At 39.8% G+C, this 17,877-nt stretch overlaps 1 protein-coding gene across 1 annotated transcript in view; it reads right to left on the bottom strand.

Annotated features, from left to right (window-relative positions):
• LOC136627908 (transmembrane protein 132D-like) overlaps positions 1 to 14,770 on the bottom strand; it is a gene marked incomplete at its 5' end in the record, with an annotated part of 499,530 nt that extends 484,760 nt beyond the window's left edge. The window contains one exon of the mRNA XM_066603406.1: positions 13,884 to 14,770. Coding sequence (XP_066459503.1) covers positions 13,884 to 14,770 — 887 coding nt within the window. The remainder of the gene's footprint in view (positions 1 to 13,883) is intronic.
• Positions 14,771 to 17,877: the final 3,107 nt, after the last annotated feature.

A 17,877-nucleotide genomic window follows, 5' to 3' on the forward strand; every position in this document is an offset into this window, starting at 1 on the left:
GCTACCACTTGAAAAGTTTATGTAGAATGTCTACATATAAGCCGAACCATAAACATGTACACTTGGCCAAGAATGCATGTTTTCTTTCAGTGGGGAAATCAGAATAAGCTGCCTCAAGCCTTGTTTACCCCAACATCTAACTCCCATTCATTTGCGATAGTCAGGAACTTTGTACAAAGTTGTCATTTTTGTGTAATCCATACATACAACATCACAGTAGCCAAGACAATATTCCAAACACTATGTACTAGCTACTAATGAGAGATCTGTAAGTAACCGATTAGACTAGCTGGTGTTACTGGGATCAGAATGCACCAGTGGACATTACAAATTGTATGAAAAAAAAACTCTAGGGATCGAAATTACCCTATGTTTAATTATAAGTCATATATGTTAAGAACATTATTGAATAGCATCCACAAACCACTTTCTAAGTTAGAGTTAACACATGGTATGAATAAAGAAATTAAGTGACAAATTCAATTCGCTAGATTGGAAAATTGGAATCAATGCATGCAGTTTCTATTTTGAAATTTATATTAAATTTCGAATAAGCGTCAATGCACAATAACTATGAGTCTTTATTACAATATAGTGTATGTCTGAGATCAAGAACAGTACAAACAATGTAAAGAAGCATGACCAGTGAATACGGAAGCTCCTCTCTTCCACTCTCTGATAATAACTTCATTTACTGTTAAGTATTTTTGTCTTCTTAAATTTACTCCTACCTATCACACATGCAGAAATCCTTAGGCTGTTTACACCCAGCAATTTTCAGACTTCTTATGGTCATTGCTGTCTGCAATCTCTTCCCTCTGTTGTCTCAAAATGGCTGCTGAGCAGTACAATAAAACTCTTAAAATTTTAATGGATCAAGTGGCGCCCTCCCATGATCCAATTCTCCCAGTGCAGACCACCGCAACCTTCCCTCCTCCTTCAATAATGCTGTTCTATCCCCATTATTAAAGAAGCCATCTCTGGACTCATTCTGTGCTGCCAGCTACCGACCCATCTCTGATTTCCCCTTCATCTCTAAACTCTTGGAATGTTTGGTCTACTCTTGCCTAATAAGCTCTCAGATAACTTTCTTCTTGATACCTTAAAGTCTAGCTTTCACTCGCTACATTTCCAATTCCCACAGCTTTAAGCATGCCCTAAAAGCATATATTTTAGGGAGGCCTATGATATTCCCTAATCTAAACTATTCTCCATCTACCCTGCTTTTACACTTCCCCTTGGAAATCTGACCCACTTCTTTTCACCCCCCCCCCCCACACACACACACACACAAACACCCCACTGCACCTTTTATCTGTTTGTTCACAAACACGGCTGGTGATAGATTTACACAGCTTTATGTATGTATATATGTGTAGCTCCCTATGTGTATACTTCCTTATAGTCTGCGATCTCTTGAGAGCAGGACCCTAACCTCAATTGTTCAAAGTTCACGACAGTTTAATTTTGAATATCACGATTGATTTTGTGTAAGTTTCCTCTTATTTTTAAAGCACTGCAGAATATGAGGGCACTATACAAATGAAGACTTTTATTGGAAGAATTATGATTAAAAACATTTCACAGAGCCCAAAGTATTCGATGATTTTCTCTGAATACCAACCCCTTAACGTAAAACCTAGCTGGTTGACCAGAAATAATGAGTAGGATGGGACACTCCATGTGCACAGACCTGGAGGCAAATCCAACCAAAAGGCACAAGATTGGCTTTCCCTTTCTTCAATGTATGATGTAATCGAGCAGCTTTCCACAATATACAAGAGGAAGCATCACTATAGGTGTGAAGGTGAAACATTACTTTGGGTCACAAAGCACAAAAAAAGATGTGGGCCCTCAGAATACAGAATGTATTTTCATGTCTAAGTATATAAAATATTTTCCTTTACTCTCAGTTCCGTTTATGGCGTTGACCTAATCAAGATTTTGTTCTAGAACTAACAGTACATATAAACAAATCCACTGACTCCATCCATAGAAGAAGAAAAACATATAATCACAGCAAACGTAAAGACAGCACCCTGCAGTTCCAATTTTCTCATGATTTACTGTTTCATGCATGCCTGAAAAAGAATACACTTTATTCCTAAACAAAAGAGAGCAATGAACACACTGCACTGCAGTTTATGAGTACGTATTTTAGAATATTAGGGTCTGGTATTTAATTTTGCTGACTACATATATATGAGGGTTCAGAGCTTTGTTCAATTTGTGATTTTATTCCCTAACTTTTAGAGTGTTTTCTGGTTAACTACAGAACATGCAATAGTTAAGGAATTCTAAAGATGAGTAAACATTAAGAATCCTGAGATGATTTATAGCTTGTATCATAATATAAAACCAGTGTATAGTTACAGTGTTTAAAGGAGGTAAAGTGATTTCCATGGTAACAGCTCCATACCATTCAATCAGGAATAGTATGTATACTGCGTACACAGAAGGGGCAAGAAATCTTCTAAAGAATCATAGGAAGTGTGTTCATGAGATTACAGTGTTTTCTGTAATCTCATGAATCCATAGTTGGTAATAGTTTGACAAACGCTTTTTAGACATTAGAGGTAGAGTAGTACCCTAATTTTGTAGGCCCGGGTTATAAAGCTCTCTCCACTGCATTCTTACTGTCCCAGAAACATTTGAACCTTTCTGTATATTGCACTCATGGCATTAGTTTTCACACGCTTTTTAAATATACTTTTATTTAATTGAAAGCCTGGCTATTTTCTTCTTAAAGGGGTTGACTCACTCTGGCGGCAAATCACTAAGATCTTTAGGGGGCCGACCATTATTACCCTCCTCTATCGCTGGAATGAAGCGGAATCAGCTTTTAAAAGTATAGTACCACTTCATCCCTAACTTTTTATGTTCAGGTTCTTTACTGAGTAGCCAACATGGAGCCATTTAATAGAGACACGCCAAGAGGGCTGGAGAAAAATTGGAACAGTACTTTCCAAGGGCTACTGCTACTTCATTCTAGTGATCAGTGAGGTCCCTGAAGTTGAACCCACACCAAGCAAACTCTGGTGGCATGATATGTAACCAAAATGTATGCTGAGACACCCTATTTAACTCTATAATTGAAATGTCATTTATTTTTCCAATGTCATTTTATAGCCTTCCATAACTTTTAGAAGATAATATCTTATAGTATATTGGCTGCATATATGTAAGGGGAACTATTCTGTTTTAAATCTTCCACATATCTTTTCCACTTGCTTTTGTCCAGTTGATTATCTTATTCTCACAGGATATTCTAACAATCTATAAATGAGAACTGTGAAGGAATTCCTCAGCTCTCTACAACTAAAAGTGTTTGGCATCTACCTAAAGGTTTGTGCCCTCACAGAAAGTGATGGCATATTCGTAAAATATATCAGAACTTTGTGATCTGTGGTGTGTTTGACTGCCTGAGACTAAATGCTCCTTCAGTGTTGCATTCGCTATATAGTTTTTCTCTTTAGATTTTCATTTCAGTCACCTGCTGTGCTGGGAACTACAGAAAACTTCACTGAAGTGAAGTTAACTACACATTTGCAAACAGATAAGGACCAATTGGTCCTTCTAGGGATATTTAAAGAAAAGACCAATTAGAGACTGTCCTTTCCAGGGTAGTTTCCTAGTTTTCCTAGCCAGTGTCCTCTTTAGATCTGGCAGAAGTACACATAGCTATAGGATACAGGAGTTGAAGAGGTAGTAGTCAATCCCTGTGCCTGAGGGGGCCCAGTGGCCCCACTGTCACTTAAGAGGACAACAGGATTATAAATGGCTCATGGTAAATGAGGGACATTTTACAGATTTTGCATTGGGACCGAGGAGCTTTAAATTATGCCTCTGGCATCAGGTAATTTTTCCATTGTATTTTTTTGGCCGCTTATTTAACTTTTTTTTGTACTTGTTGCAATGCATGTAAGATTGTTAGCTGGATTCCATAAGGTCATAAGATGGCACTTAGACCTTTAACACAAACTTTACTGTTCCCCATTGGCAGCATATACATATGTTTCACATTTTAGCAGGCAATCTTTCTGACATCAGGGGATATCACCCCCATGAGAGTTCTTACCTGAAAAAGGTTCACATTACCCTGGCTGGTGGAAGAATACTGTGACTTTGGCAGTCATGGCAACAGTTGAAACAACCTATAGGTTCAGCACTGTCATGGGTCATTATGGTTTTAATGGGTAACATTCATTGCAATATCTTTCTGTTCTTCAGTCTCTGGCCTTTAACATTGACAGCATACCAGCAAACACAGTCAAAGCTGGGAATGAACTGAGTTTTAGGGGCACTGTCTGTAAATGGCAATAGTTCAGTTCCAAGCAGTCAATCAACCTGTCCCTATAGGGCTGCCTGCCAGTACATTAGTTGGATGACGGAGTTCACTTGGCAAACAATGCATAACCTCTTGGCAACAGCATTAATAGCAACGTTAGAATAGGAAATGCTTCTAAATACTTTTATCTTCCTCATTTTAGGAAAAGTAGACTGTGGCAGGTATTATATGAAGGACACTCCAGACAGAATGACTTCATGCCTCAGAGGGGAAGAAAACCCAGCCTACATCATTTCTTCAGGATATGATTGACAGGTACAAGTCTGGTCCCAGGGGCGTAACTTTAGGGGATGCAGAGGATGCGGTTGCACCCGGACCCAGGAGCCCCAGAGGGGCCATAAGACCTCTCTTTTCCATATAGGTAGGATAGTACTATCAATAAAGCATTATAGTTGGGGCATATACCACACTGCCATATACCACATGAAATATATCACACTGCTTGCTCTCCCTTATTTACTCTCCCCTGTCTGCTGTTGTCCCTTTCACTGATCTTTGTGGTGCCATGGAGGGCTGCATCATCCAGCCTTCCTTTTATAGATAGCAAAGGCTTGCCTCTGCTGAGTTATGCGACATCGCACCCCTGTCATAATGTACAACGTTGCTAAGCGCCATCACCATAACAGTGATGCTCCTTTGGCTTGGGAGCTTTCAGCTCCCTCATTGCTTCCTCACACTATCATTGCCTTCTGGATGACATCTAGGTTGCTAGTTCACAACCTTTTGTGGCTATTGCATTCCTTGTACTGAGGAGGTTCCTCCCTGATGGGAGTTTTTTTCTTATCAGTGAGTGCTGCGGACTTCTAGTATTTCGGTTAACTATCATTGCCTTCTTCCCTTACATAGGGAAAAACATAGACAATCACAATAAAACACGGGACACTTAATGAGGCTGGTTTCACACGGCCGAGAAACTTGTGCATGATTTGTGCGTTGCTAGATACACAAATCTCGTACAAATATGAACCCCATTCTTGTGCATGGAGTCATGGAACATGCACCTGTATATCTTTTTTGCGTTCCTCAGAATGCATTGCCCATGGATTTCAATGTGACAGTAAAACATATCACACATTGTGCAATGTACTCGCGAGTGCAATGAGAGGTTTCCGATTGAAATCAATGGGAAACACTTGCCGATCCTCCAATGTGACTGAAAGCCGTGCCAGAGGATCGCTACTTCACAGAAGTGACAGGAGATGTTTTGCCCAAAAAACACATCGCATCACCATGAAAACACCATGAAAACACACATTTCTCAGCCCAATATCACGCTCTCCCTTGTGTAGGTAGCCTGAGAGATGGGAAATAACTTTAAGTAATTTGCTGTTGCTTGTATCGTAAAGACATACATGACAATAATTACGCTATATAAGGACTGCAAGCTTGCAAATTTTGGCCAAAGTATCACGTATTGCCTCATGTTTATTATTACAGGTTGTGGTCTGGTTTTGTGAATTTTGTGTGTGTGTGGTGGTGGGCTGTTGGGGGTTGCAGTACATTGTGAGGTTACGTAGAAGGTGCCTGGCATCTAATACTATGAACATGACTAATAGGATGCCAGGCAGCCTGGTACATTACATGCAACTGTGTGACTGGCACACTATCTGTGTGCCTTCATAATGCCAAGCAGCCAGCCTGAGTGAGTAGTTGCTTTTCAATATTTTGCACTTTTCCTCATGTAATGCTGTGGCTTGTCTTCTTCCTGCTGGGAAATGATATTTTAACCTGCCCTTATATTGGCATTTTCAGGGGTATGAAGTAATCTGATCCCACTGATTTATAGCCTGTAATTGTTCCTCATAATACTTAAAAAATGGTTTAGTCATTGTGTACAGCACTCACATCAGCCATAACATTAAAATTACCCGCCTAACATTGTGTAGATCCCAATGCCTATATAGAGGCACCTGTACGCTTTTCACAGCGTTGGACTCTGCTAAAATGTCCCCCCCCCTCCCTTTTTTCTCCAGCTCCCATAGGAGTGTAGGGGAGCCACTATCGTATATCGTGCAAAGGGTAGTTCCAGAACTATCTTTTTAGCCAATGTATATACGCCGGCTGTATTTCGGTCGCGTTTGGTCCATTTTTGATGGTCCGATATATTTACGTGCCATATATTCACTCGTGTGAAGCAATGCATTGGAAACCAATGCCTCAGATGCCGTTTATGGCTCATTTAAATGATGTTTTAGGCCGCTATTACACAAATTGTCATACTGCTTCAAAATGCAGGTGGGGAAATGCTGATAGCTGCTGGTACCTGGACTTGTCAGTTCAATCACTATGATGAGTCCAGGTCTGAGTTTATAGCCGCAATTAGTGGAGTTTTTCACCTGCAGTTTTCTGGGAAGAAACACTGCAATGTAATAAATAGCAGCCTAAAGGGTCCTTCACACAAGCGTATGCGTTTTTACGTTTTCTCGTCTGGAAAACCCTCGATCGACTTAAATCCTCAGAATGACTTCAAAAACCTAAATAGCGGCACCTGTAAGCTTTTTGCAGCGTCGGATGCTGCTAAACTGCCTCCCCATCCCTTTTATTTCAGCTCCCATAGGCCATTAATACGTGACCCATATACGCTTGTGTGAATAAACCCTAAGGCCCAATGTCCACGGAGAAAATAGATTTATTAATCTATCCATTTTTCTATCCAGTCGTTATTCAGACACCTCTGCATTATGCCAGTCGCTGCATTGGCTGCCCATCCACTGCAGAACTAAATTTAAACTCCTCTACCTCACTCACAAAGCTCTGCATGGCGCTGCGCCACCATACATCGCCTCCCTACTGTCAGTATACCACCCAGCGCGCTCACTCCGATCGGCTAACACCCTCAGACTAAACACCCCTGTAATACGAACCTCACATGCTCGCCTACAGGACTTCACCAGAGCAGCACCCATCCTCTGGAACGCTCTACCCCAAGGCATCCGGACAATTCCCGATGCACGCAATTTCAGATGTGCCTTAAAAACGCACCTCTTTAGGGAAGCATACCAAATCTCTTGACCTAGTCCCTCGCCCCTCCCTATGGTGCCCCACCCTGTTTGCCTTCTGATAAATGATCTGTACATAAAATTTCCTATTGCCTGTGTTCCCCACCCCCTGCACCTCCTGTACCACCCTCAACCCATTTGTGTCTAACCCAATGTACCTGATATTGTAATTGTTGTATTGTTTTGCATTTATCCATGCCTGAAAGCGCTGCGGAATAAGTTGGCGCTATACAAATAAAGATTATTATTATTATTATTATTATTATTAAATCCACGCGAGTCTCCTGGACGCGTGATCCACGCCCATAGGGAATCATTGAGCACCGACAGGTAATTAAATACCTGCGGATGTCATTTTTCCCCAGAGCACAGATCGCACGCGCAGAAAAAACACCCGCAGCATGCTCCATTTTGTGCGGTTTTCCCTCACGGATGGATTCTACAGCTTCTATTAAAGTCAATGGAAGCCATCTGCTGCACGACACAGATGCAGCTGACACTGCGTCCATGCCATGGGACCGTGGGAGTGCAGGAGTTTAAAAAAGAAAAAAAGACGGAACGGCGCATGTGCCCAGCACACCTCTGGCGTCACGAGCACATCCGCCGGACAGAAAAAAGAAGACCTGGACACAACGGAGGAGAGCCCCGCAGCGTCCGTACAGGTGAGTATACTGTATTTTTTGGCCTCATGTCTGCGGGCCGTGTGTAATCCGCTGCATGATTCTGCATGGGAAAGTGAGGCCTTAAGGCTTATAAATATTGTTGTTATTAAATGTAACATCAAGATAAAGTTGTAATAGTCTCTCCCCTTTGTCTTTTATTTTGCAAAGGACAGTCGAGAAATCAGTGCAAAAAGCATCCATCATATGAATTTAAGTACCCAGTCTCCACCCTCATGCAATGTATGTCACTGGTGGGTAATTAAGAAAAGTGTTAATGGCACAGAGAGACTTAAAGAAAGAGAGGGAACAAAGTAGAGAAGTGGGTTGGATGTGAAAGGATAAGCAGAGTGTCATGACGTTGGGCCAAGCCATTTACTTCCATTTTCGGGACAGGCTTCCTGTTGCTGCAGTGATTACCTTTGGCGTTGTATATCTGATATTCTCAGGGTCCCCTGTCATTTCAGAGGGCTCCCTGGGTGCCATATGTTGTAAATCCCTAAAGTGTTTTATGTTTTCCCTCCAAAACCAATCTCTGTTGGGCTTAGCACATTTTTGGAGGTGCCTCCTAAAGGGAGGGGTCGCTTATACTTTTGGTATAGTCTGTGAAGATACTAGTCTGAAGGTGTCCAGGTCTGATTTGTGGCTATCTGTTTGTAGTTTACCATGTCTGAAGCTGCTCTGACCCTGTCTGGTGTTCCCTGACATATCGGAGTCTTCCGCCTAGCCAAGTTTGCTGCTCATACATTTTAATATCTGCTACCTGTTAACACCGTACATACTCCAGTTCCTCATAAATATGTATGTGCATAGTACATCTTTTAAGTCAGACCATGTTACTGGTATGCTATCATTTAAATTATCACATGTATTTGATTATATTTTACTCATTTACCTTTTTTTGAAATATCAAAGCATCAGGGGTTGTACCAAGATTGATTATTCATAGGATAGGGAATAACTTGCTGATCAGAGGGGGTCTTAGCACAGAAGGAAGTGCTGGCTAAGCATGTGCAGTCAGCAATCTATTCATTTTAATGGGGCTGACTAGCACACCATTTAGTTTCCTCCTCAATGGCAGAGTTGCAGTAACCCCTTAGTGAGAAGGCTGAGGGACATGAGACCCCTAATCTCAAGATGGACATTTATGTATAGGGAATAATTTGCAATTATGGTACCGTGTTGGACCTCGTCCAACATAAAAAATTTCCTGCATAGGTCCACTGTGAGACTAGGTCTGACACATCTATATACATTGTGCCAGGATGCACTCCACTGTTGGATGCTCTCCGTCACATGTACTGTTAGCAGTCCACATGCTGTTATGCCGGAGGCTTCCAGATGTGATGGCAATGTATTATGTTATTGTGGCGTATTCTTTTTGCGCAGTGATGTAAATTCTTGCGCTGCTGATTCAAAATTTTGAGAAAGATGGAGAGCATTCAGTCATGAGGATATTCAAAGGTGGATTATAGAGGAGAGTGATGGTGAAGGAGATTTCAGTAATGAAAGTGACCATGATGAAGGTGTTGCTGCTTTCAGTGATAATACTTCCAGTGATGCTGAAAGTAGTGATGAAGAAGAAAGTGGTGATAATTTGCTACCTGCTTCAGGTAGCTGAAAGGAATGTCCTGATAGTGATCCGGATCTTATACAGTTCCTGACACAGTAATGCAACAGGGATTCATTCTTCAACAAAATGTTAGCCCAAAAGCAGAGATAGGTCCAGTTGTTTTTCACCAATTAAATTTTTGGTTAAACTATGGCTGCAACCAATGTTCATGCAGTAGAAAAAATTAAAAAAGTGACTCCACTATCAAAATATTCAAGTGGCACGCCTGCATGGGTGCTTTGCCAGAAGAAATGAAGGCGTTCTTTGGAGTCATATTGAACATGGTTCTGAATATGAAGCCACAATTAGTAGACTACTTTACCAAAGAGCTAGACTGAATCCCATTCTTCAAGGATGTTTTCACCCGCCTCCATTTTCTACAAATATTTTGGATTCTGCATTTCATTCCTCCTGATGCTGCGCAAGGAGTGTGTGTACCCAAAAGGGCAAGGTGAAGAATGTCAGTGATTACATCAACATGAAATATAAAGAGTTGTATCTTCCTTGAAAAAATGTGACTATAGATGAGAGCACCGTAGGCTTCAAAGAAAGGGTTGAATTCAAGTGCTACAATCCAAAAAAGCCTACAAAGTGGGGCCTACAAATTTTTTGCCTGTGCAATTCAGAAAATGGATATATATATTTGCACATTCCCTATTATGGCAATACAACCACAGTAAGACTTATTCCCCATTTGACATTCACATTGTGATTAATTTGGCGCAAGGCTTACAAGGCCAAACAAGTGGTACAGGTTATCACATCTTCACAAACAGGGTCTACACAAGCCCTCAACTTGCTCGTGAATTGCATGACATGAAAATGCATATTACCGAAACAGTTATGGCTTCTTGGAAGGATTTTCCTAGTTAACTAAAAAATAAAAAAAATCTACAGGAATTTCAAGTATGTGCCTACGAATGTAACAAGAAAATGATTTGCCCCTCATTCCAAGACAAGAGGATAATAACAATGCTGAATACATTCTATGGCCCGCAAACACAATTGGTCACTGGTTATTCAAAGAAACAGCCAGTTCAAATTAAAAAAAAACACCATTAATTTGGACTTCAAAGTTTAGGTTGTATTGCTCCAAAAAAACGCAATTGACTCCCCTCTGCTGGATTGCCGAGTCATATTCATTGAATGTCATAATCTGTGTGTGTGTGAATGGTATGTTCCATTGCTCCATTCCAACTGAATTGACTCCATTTGTTACCATGTGCATTTTTCCCTATCACCTCCCCAGAATTTTCCCGCACCTCAGTCTCATCTTAGTATTGCTGGGCACATTTTGTTTACCCAAAGAGGGCAATAGACCTCCCCCCCCCCCCCCGTTCATTAGCCTTGTGAGGATGGGGCCAGCTGGTTGACTAGGATAATGTAACTAGTCACTTCCAGCTGTAGTCTTGTAGTTTGAACTGTAAATCCAGTGTTAGCCTTACTGCCACGCATATGGCTTGCCACACATGGGTGTCCAGCACTAAGTGTCCAGGAACAAGTGCCTTATACAGTCAAATGATGCAGCTGAGCAGCGCAGATTGACAGAGCAGGAGACAGGTAAACTCCATGCCAACTCACACCCTACACATTAATAGCCTCATCTTCACACTAACCTCCACCGCTATTCTCACTGCAAGCCTTAACACTTTCTTCCTACACCAGCCCAAACACACTCCATCCATATCAGCCCTTCCCTGCTCTCCTTACCCATGCACAACTCCCATGCACTTTTCACCTTCCTCAGATCCCTCCATCCCCCTCACACCTCCAAAAAAACACCTTAGACACCCTAACAATTTCGCCAATCACCTGCTTACCCTCGCTACCCTACTACTCATACCACAGGGGACATATCCCCCACCCTGGCCCACCCCGTGCTGCTCTCTACCAAAATCCCACCCCAATCATACCAAACCACCCAACTAGCCCATCCACTAGCCCACGCGCCACCCTCCGTCTCGTTCAAATGCACCCTAAGAACTCCCAATCTATGTGCAACAAACTCCAAACTATCCACAACCTCTTCACCACTAAACACCTCAACCTGCTGGTCCTCACCAAAACTTGGATATAGCAGTCCAATTCCACCTCCCCCGCTGCATTAGCCTTTGATGGCCTGCAGTTCTCCCACACCCCCAATGCACAAAATTCAGATGCTCCTCTTCAGGGAGGCATACTAAATCTGCTGACCTAGTCCCCCTGCCCCTTCCCACGGCTCCCCACACCTTCCACCCTGGCTATCGCATTTGCAGCAGGAGAAAGGAGGAAGAACAGAAACCAGTTTCTACTTTGAGACATGCAGGAAGCCTGGACTTAATCCTGGAGAGTGTTTCAAAAAGTACCACATTCTCAAAAATTATAAACCACAATAAATGGAAACACTTTATTTTTCAAATAATTGCTAATAAAAACATCATTTGAGTTCATTTTTATGTGTTTATGCTCAATTATTCCAAGTAATCCACAATGTTCTTTCCAACACAAAATAAATAAGAGCTGAGGAGGATGCGGGTGACATTGGATTGGAAAGGGTTAATTTAGCTAGTGAGGCACCACATTAGAGACTGTTACTGAAACAAAATGCTCTGCATATGTCAAATTGGTCACACAGTAAGTGGTAAAATAACAAGGATATCAATTTTCAAACCAGATGATTGTCTTTCATGTGCTTGGTAAGTAGGATTAGTGTGAGGATATGAATTAAGGTATCTGTGTTAGAAAAAGACATGGTAATCTACAAATAAATTTCATAAAGGACAAAATGTCACTGAATCTTGTGCTTTATCTACCATTTCCTAAGGACATAAAGTGCCTTTTAAGCTTCCTCTGAGTTTGTTCATATGTTGCAGATTCGCTGTTAATTTTCTGCTGCAGAAAATCTGCAATAAACCGCAGAGGCAAATCTGCATCAAATTGTGTGGGTTTTGATGTGGATTTGCAGTAAATTTAATCCCCCCTCAGTGAAAATTTTTGAAAAACACCGTGGATTATAAATCCACAGCATGTCTATTTATTCTGAGAATTTATGCTGTGGAATTTAACCCTTTAAATACAAGGACAAAATACCCAGCAGATCTACTTCAAAAACTGTAGACAAAACCACACTACCTAGGTGCAGATTGGGCCACTGTGGTATTCCAACATAATTGCTGGAGGTTTTCTGTTACAGAATGTCCATAGCAATTACATTGTGTGTGAAGGTACCCTAAGGATCGGTTTAGGAGCATAACACATGTTTCAGAAATGTCCATGACTGCTCCTTTCTTTTCTAAAGGGTTTGTAAAAACCCATGCACCCGCTTATAGGACCCACACTTATTTCTAGTTCTGTCCCTACTGCTCTTGATCCAGCTATATGCAGTGGCCAGGAATGGTCAGGAGATGTGACGAGCAAAACTTTGAAAACTTTCGTTCTTGCCAAAAGTTCATTTTAGTCCAAGTTAGTTTGATCTGAACAGAACTTCACCGATACCCCTAAAACCCCTAATACTGTCTAAAAACCATAAAAGTCTTGTTAAACACTTTTAGGTCACCTAAGAGTGTATATAAGTACATTTAAAAAGAAAAAAAGGAAGAGGAAAAGGAAGAAGGAAAAAGATTATTTCTTCTTCCCTTCCTCCTCCTTTTCCTTTTCCCTTCTTCTACCTTATTTTTCCTCCTTGTTTTTCCTTCTTCTCCTTTCTTATTTTTCCTTCTTCTTTTTCATTCTTTAGTGGGTTTGGTTAAATTGTACCCGAGGTTTGGGTTCTAACTAAACCAAACTTTTAGCAAAATTGAACCCAAAACAGGTTTCTACTGTTGCAGTTAACTCAACTCTAGTCAGAAGTTACAACAATAGCGCACCATGCTACACTGTTGCCATAATACTCATCCACATTTAATTTGTCTTTTTCTGTCCTTCCAACCACTTCATATAAAGAGGCTTTCCCTTGACTGAGATGGCAATAATCATTTTGGTTGGGTTTCAAGTCCTTGTATGCAAAAATCATCTAAACCTATGTTAGTGATATTTGTCACATTAAAATTAAAATCAGTTGATGCAGAATTATATTTCCTTAATGTAAATTATACAGGAAAATATAGCAATACTGAGTTATTCATTTTATGCATTGATATACAATATTAATATATTGGAATTTCTTGTCATCTTACATGTATTGCTGTTTTGAGTTACCTAATAACCTAGTTACCTGTTTATGAACTTTATATCACTTACATACATTTATACTTATGTCTTAAAGAATAGAAATACAAGTTTCTTACCTTAATTTGAATTTAGCCTGTGTAAAATTTTTAGCAATAAACACAAAATATGATAGAATATCCCCTGTTCTTACACTCCGAGAGAAGGAACGAATAGCAATGTTTCCATTGATAACCACTTCAATGGATGAGTTGCTGCTGGGGGCTTGGTAAAGGTAAACACTTCCAATTCTCTGCAGTGGTGGACCAGCATCATCGAAAAAATTATGAGATGTCTGGATTTTCCTTGTGTCCTCCTTGACACAATCACCTTTCTCATTGCTTTGCAGAATGGAGTAATATAATTCCACTGGACTACCATTAGGTTGCTCCAACATCTTTTTATGTCCTGCGATCACTGTTGGTGGATCAAACCAGCTTAAGAGTAGCTCAAGCTCAGCAACACACAATCCCAAGTCACCGGTCAACTTGCATGTGGCCTTAACTTCTCTTGTTTCACGGAATGCAAATACTTTGACACAAGGAAGTCTTTCTGTACTGCTATAATCATCCCAATCTCTACCCACAATATAAAATAAGACTTGAACTTTAGGTTTAGAGCGATAAATTTTATCCTTGAGAATATGTGCTTTAATCTTCCAGTTAAATGTAAATTTATCTGTAGATCCAAAATGGCTAGAAATTAACAGCAAATCCTGTGGCACTTCTTGCTCAATAAAAAATGGTCCATAGGTGGCATTCATAAGCGGTTGTTTCTTGGCTTTATAAATGAGAAAGGATTCGACTCGAGATTGTAGGCTGGAATTCCTCATAATATCCTGGTTTGCTTCTTTAAGGAAAAAGGAAAGCTCGCTCTGGTGAATGGTGTAGCTCACTGGTAGATAAGTCGGAAGCAACGAAAACCTTTGTATGCTGTCTAATATTCCACGGCTTTCTGTCACTGTTGAGAAAATATAAATAATTAATTAAACAGCAAAAATGCAATACTGTATTTCTAAAATAAGAAAAAGATCATTTACTGACAGCATTCCGAGGTGCAGAACATTTACAGATCAAAAAGCAGGCATGACAGTCTGGATAAACATAATGTGTTAATATATAATAATCAATTATAACAATTTTATCTATATCTTATCACTATACATATACATAATGTGTGAGTGGGACTTGACTTAATATCCATACAACCACATAGATACTCCAAAGGAGGAAAGGGGAGATGCTCTCAAAATGTTGCTTCTGCTGGTGTGTGTGCATGCAGCTTCTCAATACACTGATCTTCAGCTTGCAAATATACATGGTATAAAACATTACTCCCGCAAGGTGCACAGCATAATAAAAAACAACAACAAAATACGTAAAAGATATGCCACAATTGCTGTATTTTTTAGTAAAGTTAACAAAAAGTCATATGTGCCAAAAAATATTACCAATAAAAACTAGAGCCACTCACACAGCTGTATCGGAGGAAAAATAAATATTTTTCTAGTGAAAAAGTAGCAAATCATAAAAAAAATTATAAATTTAGTGTCACTGTAATCATACTAACATGCACAATAATTTTCACATTATATTGATATTGTGAATGGCTCAAAAATGTAAAAAATGCTGTAATTGTATTTTTTTTAATCCTCCAGAAATAGTTAAGATTTAATCAATAAGTGGTATCCACCCTACGATGTTGCCAATGACAAGTACAACTTGTCATGGGGGAAAAAAAATCTTATAGTAGATTGGTGGGCATCTGTCGCTTGTCAGCCCATTGATCTGCTGTTTTGTGGGCTGGGGCACTGAGCTGATTTTCATAGGAAACAGACAGCCTAATTTCCATTTGGTATGGCAGGCAGTGTTAACACTGAAGTGAATGGGAACTTTGGCTGCAATACCATTGCTGGCTACTTTAGTGGGGAAAGAGCTGTCTGCTTCCTGCAGTGCACCAATATATATCGGCCTGGAGAAACATTAATCATCATGCATCCTGGGTAATGGACCTCCGCCAACATACTGGATAGGCCATCAATGGTTTACATTTGGACAACCCCTTTAAATTTTACTTTTCCCAATTAATTTATGTTCAGTATAGCTGTTTCTTCATAAGTATTTCTCATCATTTATTAAAGATAGTAAAATACCTCCAAAATACCTTAGAAAATATAAATCCTGAAAAATATTTATGACAGTCTTCCTCAACATGATCTGCAGCAAAAATAAAGTCCTCATTCTTTTGATCTTTCCTTTAGGAATATCACTTTGGCAGTAGCACTAGCAGCAAAGTAATCATTTCCTTCGAGAAGCCCACCCTTTAACCATCTGAAAGGAGATGTTATTAAACTTTAGCACATAAGTAAAACTGTGACTTCAGATTCCCAGTTATTTCCTATAATTATGTTTATAATATACAGCACTAGCTATATACTTTACTCATTTAGCCACATTCTGTCCATTACTTTTCTGGCTAACCTTTTTCCTTAGTTTGGAATATCTGACTTGACGTATATTTTACCCCTATCCAATCCAATTTGTATCCTGGTTTTCCTAGGGGGCTTACTCTTTTTCTGCCGTTATACAATGGCGCTATATGCTGACTAAAGCCAGTACTGCATGAGGTGACACATTGGATAGGCTCCGACATCAGAGAGGCTGGCAATATACAGTAAGAGAACCCCAACAGATGTCTTCCAACATTGGAGCTGTACACCCTTAAGTCATAATGTCTTTAGATGTCAGACAGTGGGTTGGAGAGGATTAAGATTAAAAAAAGGAAGCTGATCTGTAGTAAATTAATTAGCAGACCGCAGGTTAGACTGTAGAATTTGGTGACAGTTGAGGATTTTCTGAAGCAATGTCCATAGTCAAGAGATATTAGACCTGGTATCTGTGTTACCAAATACATGGGCTTACTGGCTTTACTCTTCATGTGAAAGAGTTGCATGGACAAAAGTGATGGACTCTTTATTCCATCTTACCTGCCTAAAACCTAATGTAGTTGGACCACTTTGACCCCTGACAATCAGTAGAGTTTTCGCAATGTACATAAACAGAAAACAAAGAGCCGGGAGGGGCTCTGTCATTATTGATTCATGAAAATAACCACATTTTCTAACATTTTATGTTCAAAATACCATTACTATTTCTAAGATTTCAAAGTTTAAGTGTTGCTTATATATGTAAAATCACAGAAGTGAGAAAAAATGTAGAGACAACTCACAGAAAAAGAAGCCAGATACAAGATATATACTACACTGAAGGCTCAATCGCCATATACCCTAATAGCATGTGGCAAGCCAGATTGCAATATAGAGGAGAAAAAGTTTTCATGTGCTAATAAGCAGTCACTCAACTCAACCCATGGTAGGGAAGGGGTGACTGCTGACATACGTAATCTGTACAGTATAAGGGTTTTGCACAATCCACTATATATGTATGGCACTGTGATCTTGAGTCTATGCCATCAGCAGTGAATGTCAACTGTATATTAGTAGCAAGAAAAATGTTGATGGAAAAGTAAAAAAGTTATGGCGTGTTTACTAGTCAATGATCTCATTTATGAAGTGCCAATGGAAATTAAAATAAAGTGAATTAACAGTTCAAAGTATAATTTTCTTCTAGAATTTATCTATTATGCTATAAGACTTTACCAGTATGTTACAAATATTAGTTAGGGACATCTCAGATAATCACTCTAACTAATTACTTTATGTATACTGACAACAAGTCATGCTTAGACGGAAAAAAAAAACTAATTTTCCATTTCAGAGCCTGGGGTTGATACACAAACCATTTCACAAGGATATTTTATTTCTTACAGTCAGAATATTATATTCATGTTGGTATACTGGAGGAAAGCAGATATGCCAGAAGATCAGACTACATTTTAAGAATTTCTCCATGAATATTTGCACTATAATAATTTGAATCTCTCCATACAGTTTACTCCTACACTATGAAGAGAACATTAAACCTGCCATCTTGCAGGAAAGAATACAAGAAGCAATTCCTTTCCTTTGAAACTCATCATTGTAACATTCTGCCAAGAGAATCTGCAGCTGTAAGG

This window comes from Eleutherodactylus coqui, chromosome 5, assembly GCF_035609145.1.
Source record: "Eleutherodactylus coqui strain aEleCoq1 chromosome 5, aEleCoq1.hap1, whole genome shotgun sequence".
Lineage (NCBI taxonomy): Eukaryota > Metazoa > Chordata > Amphibia > Anura > Eleutherodactylidae > Eleutherodactylus > Eleutherodactylus coqui.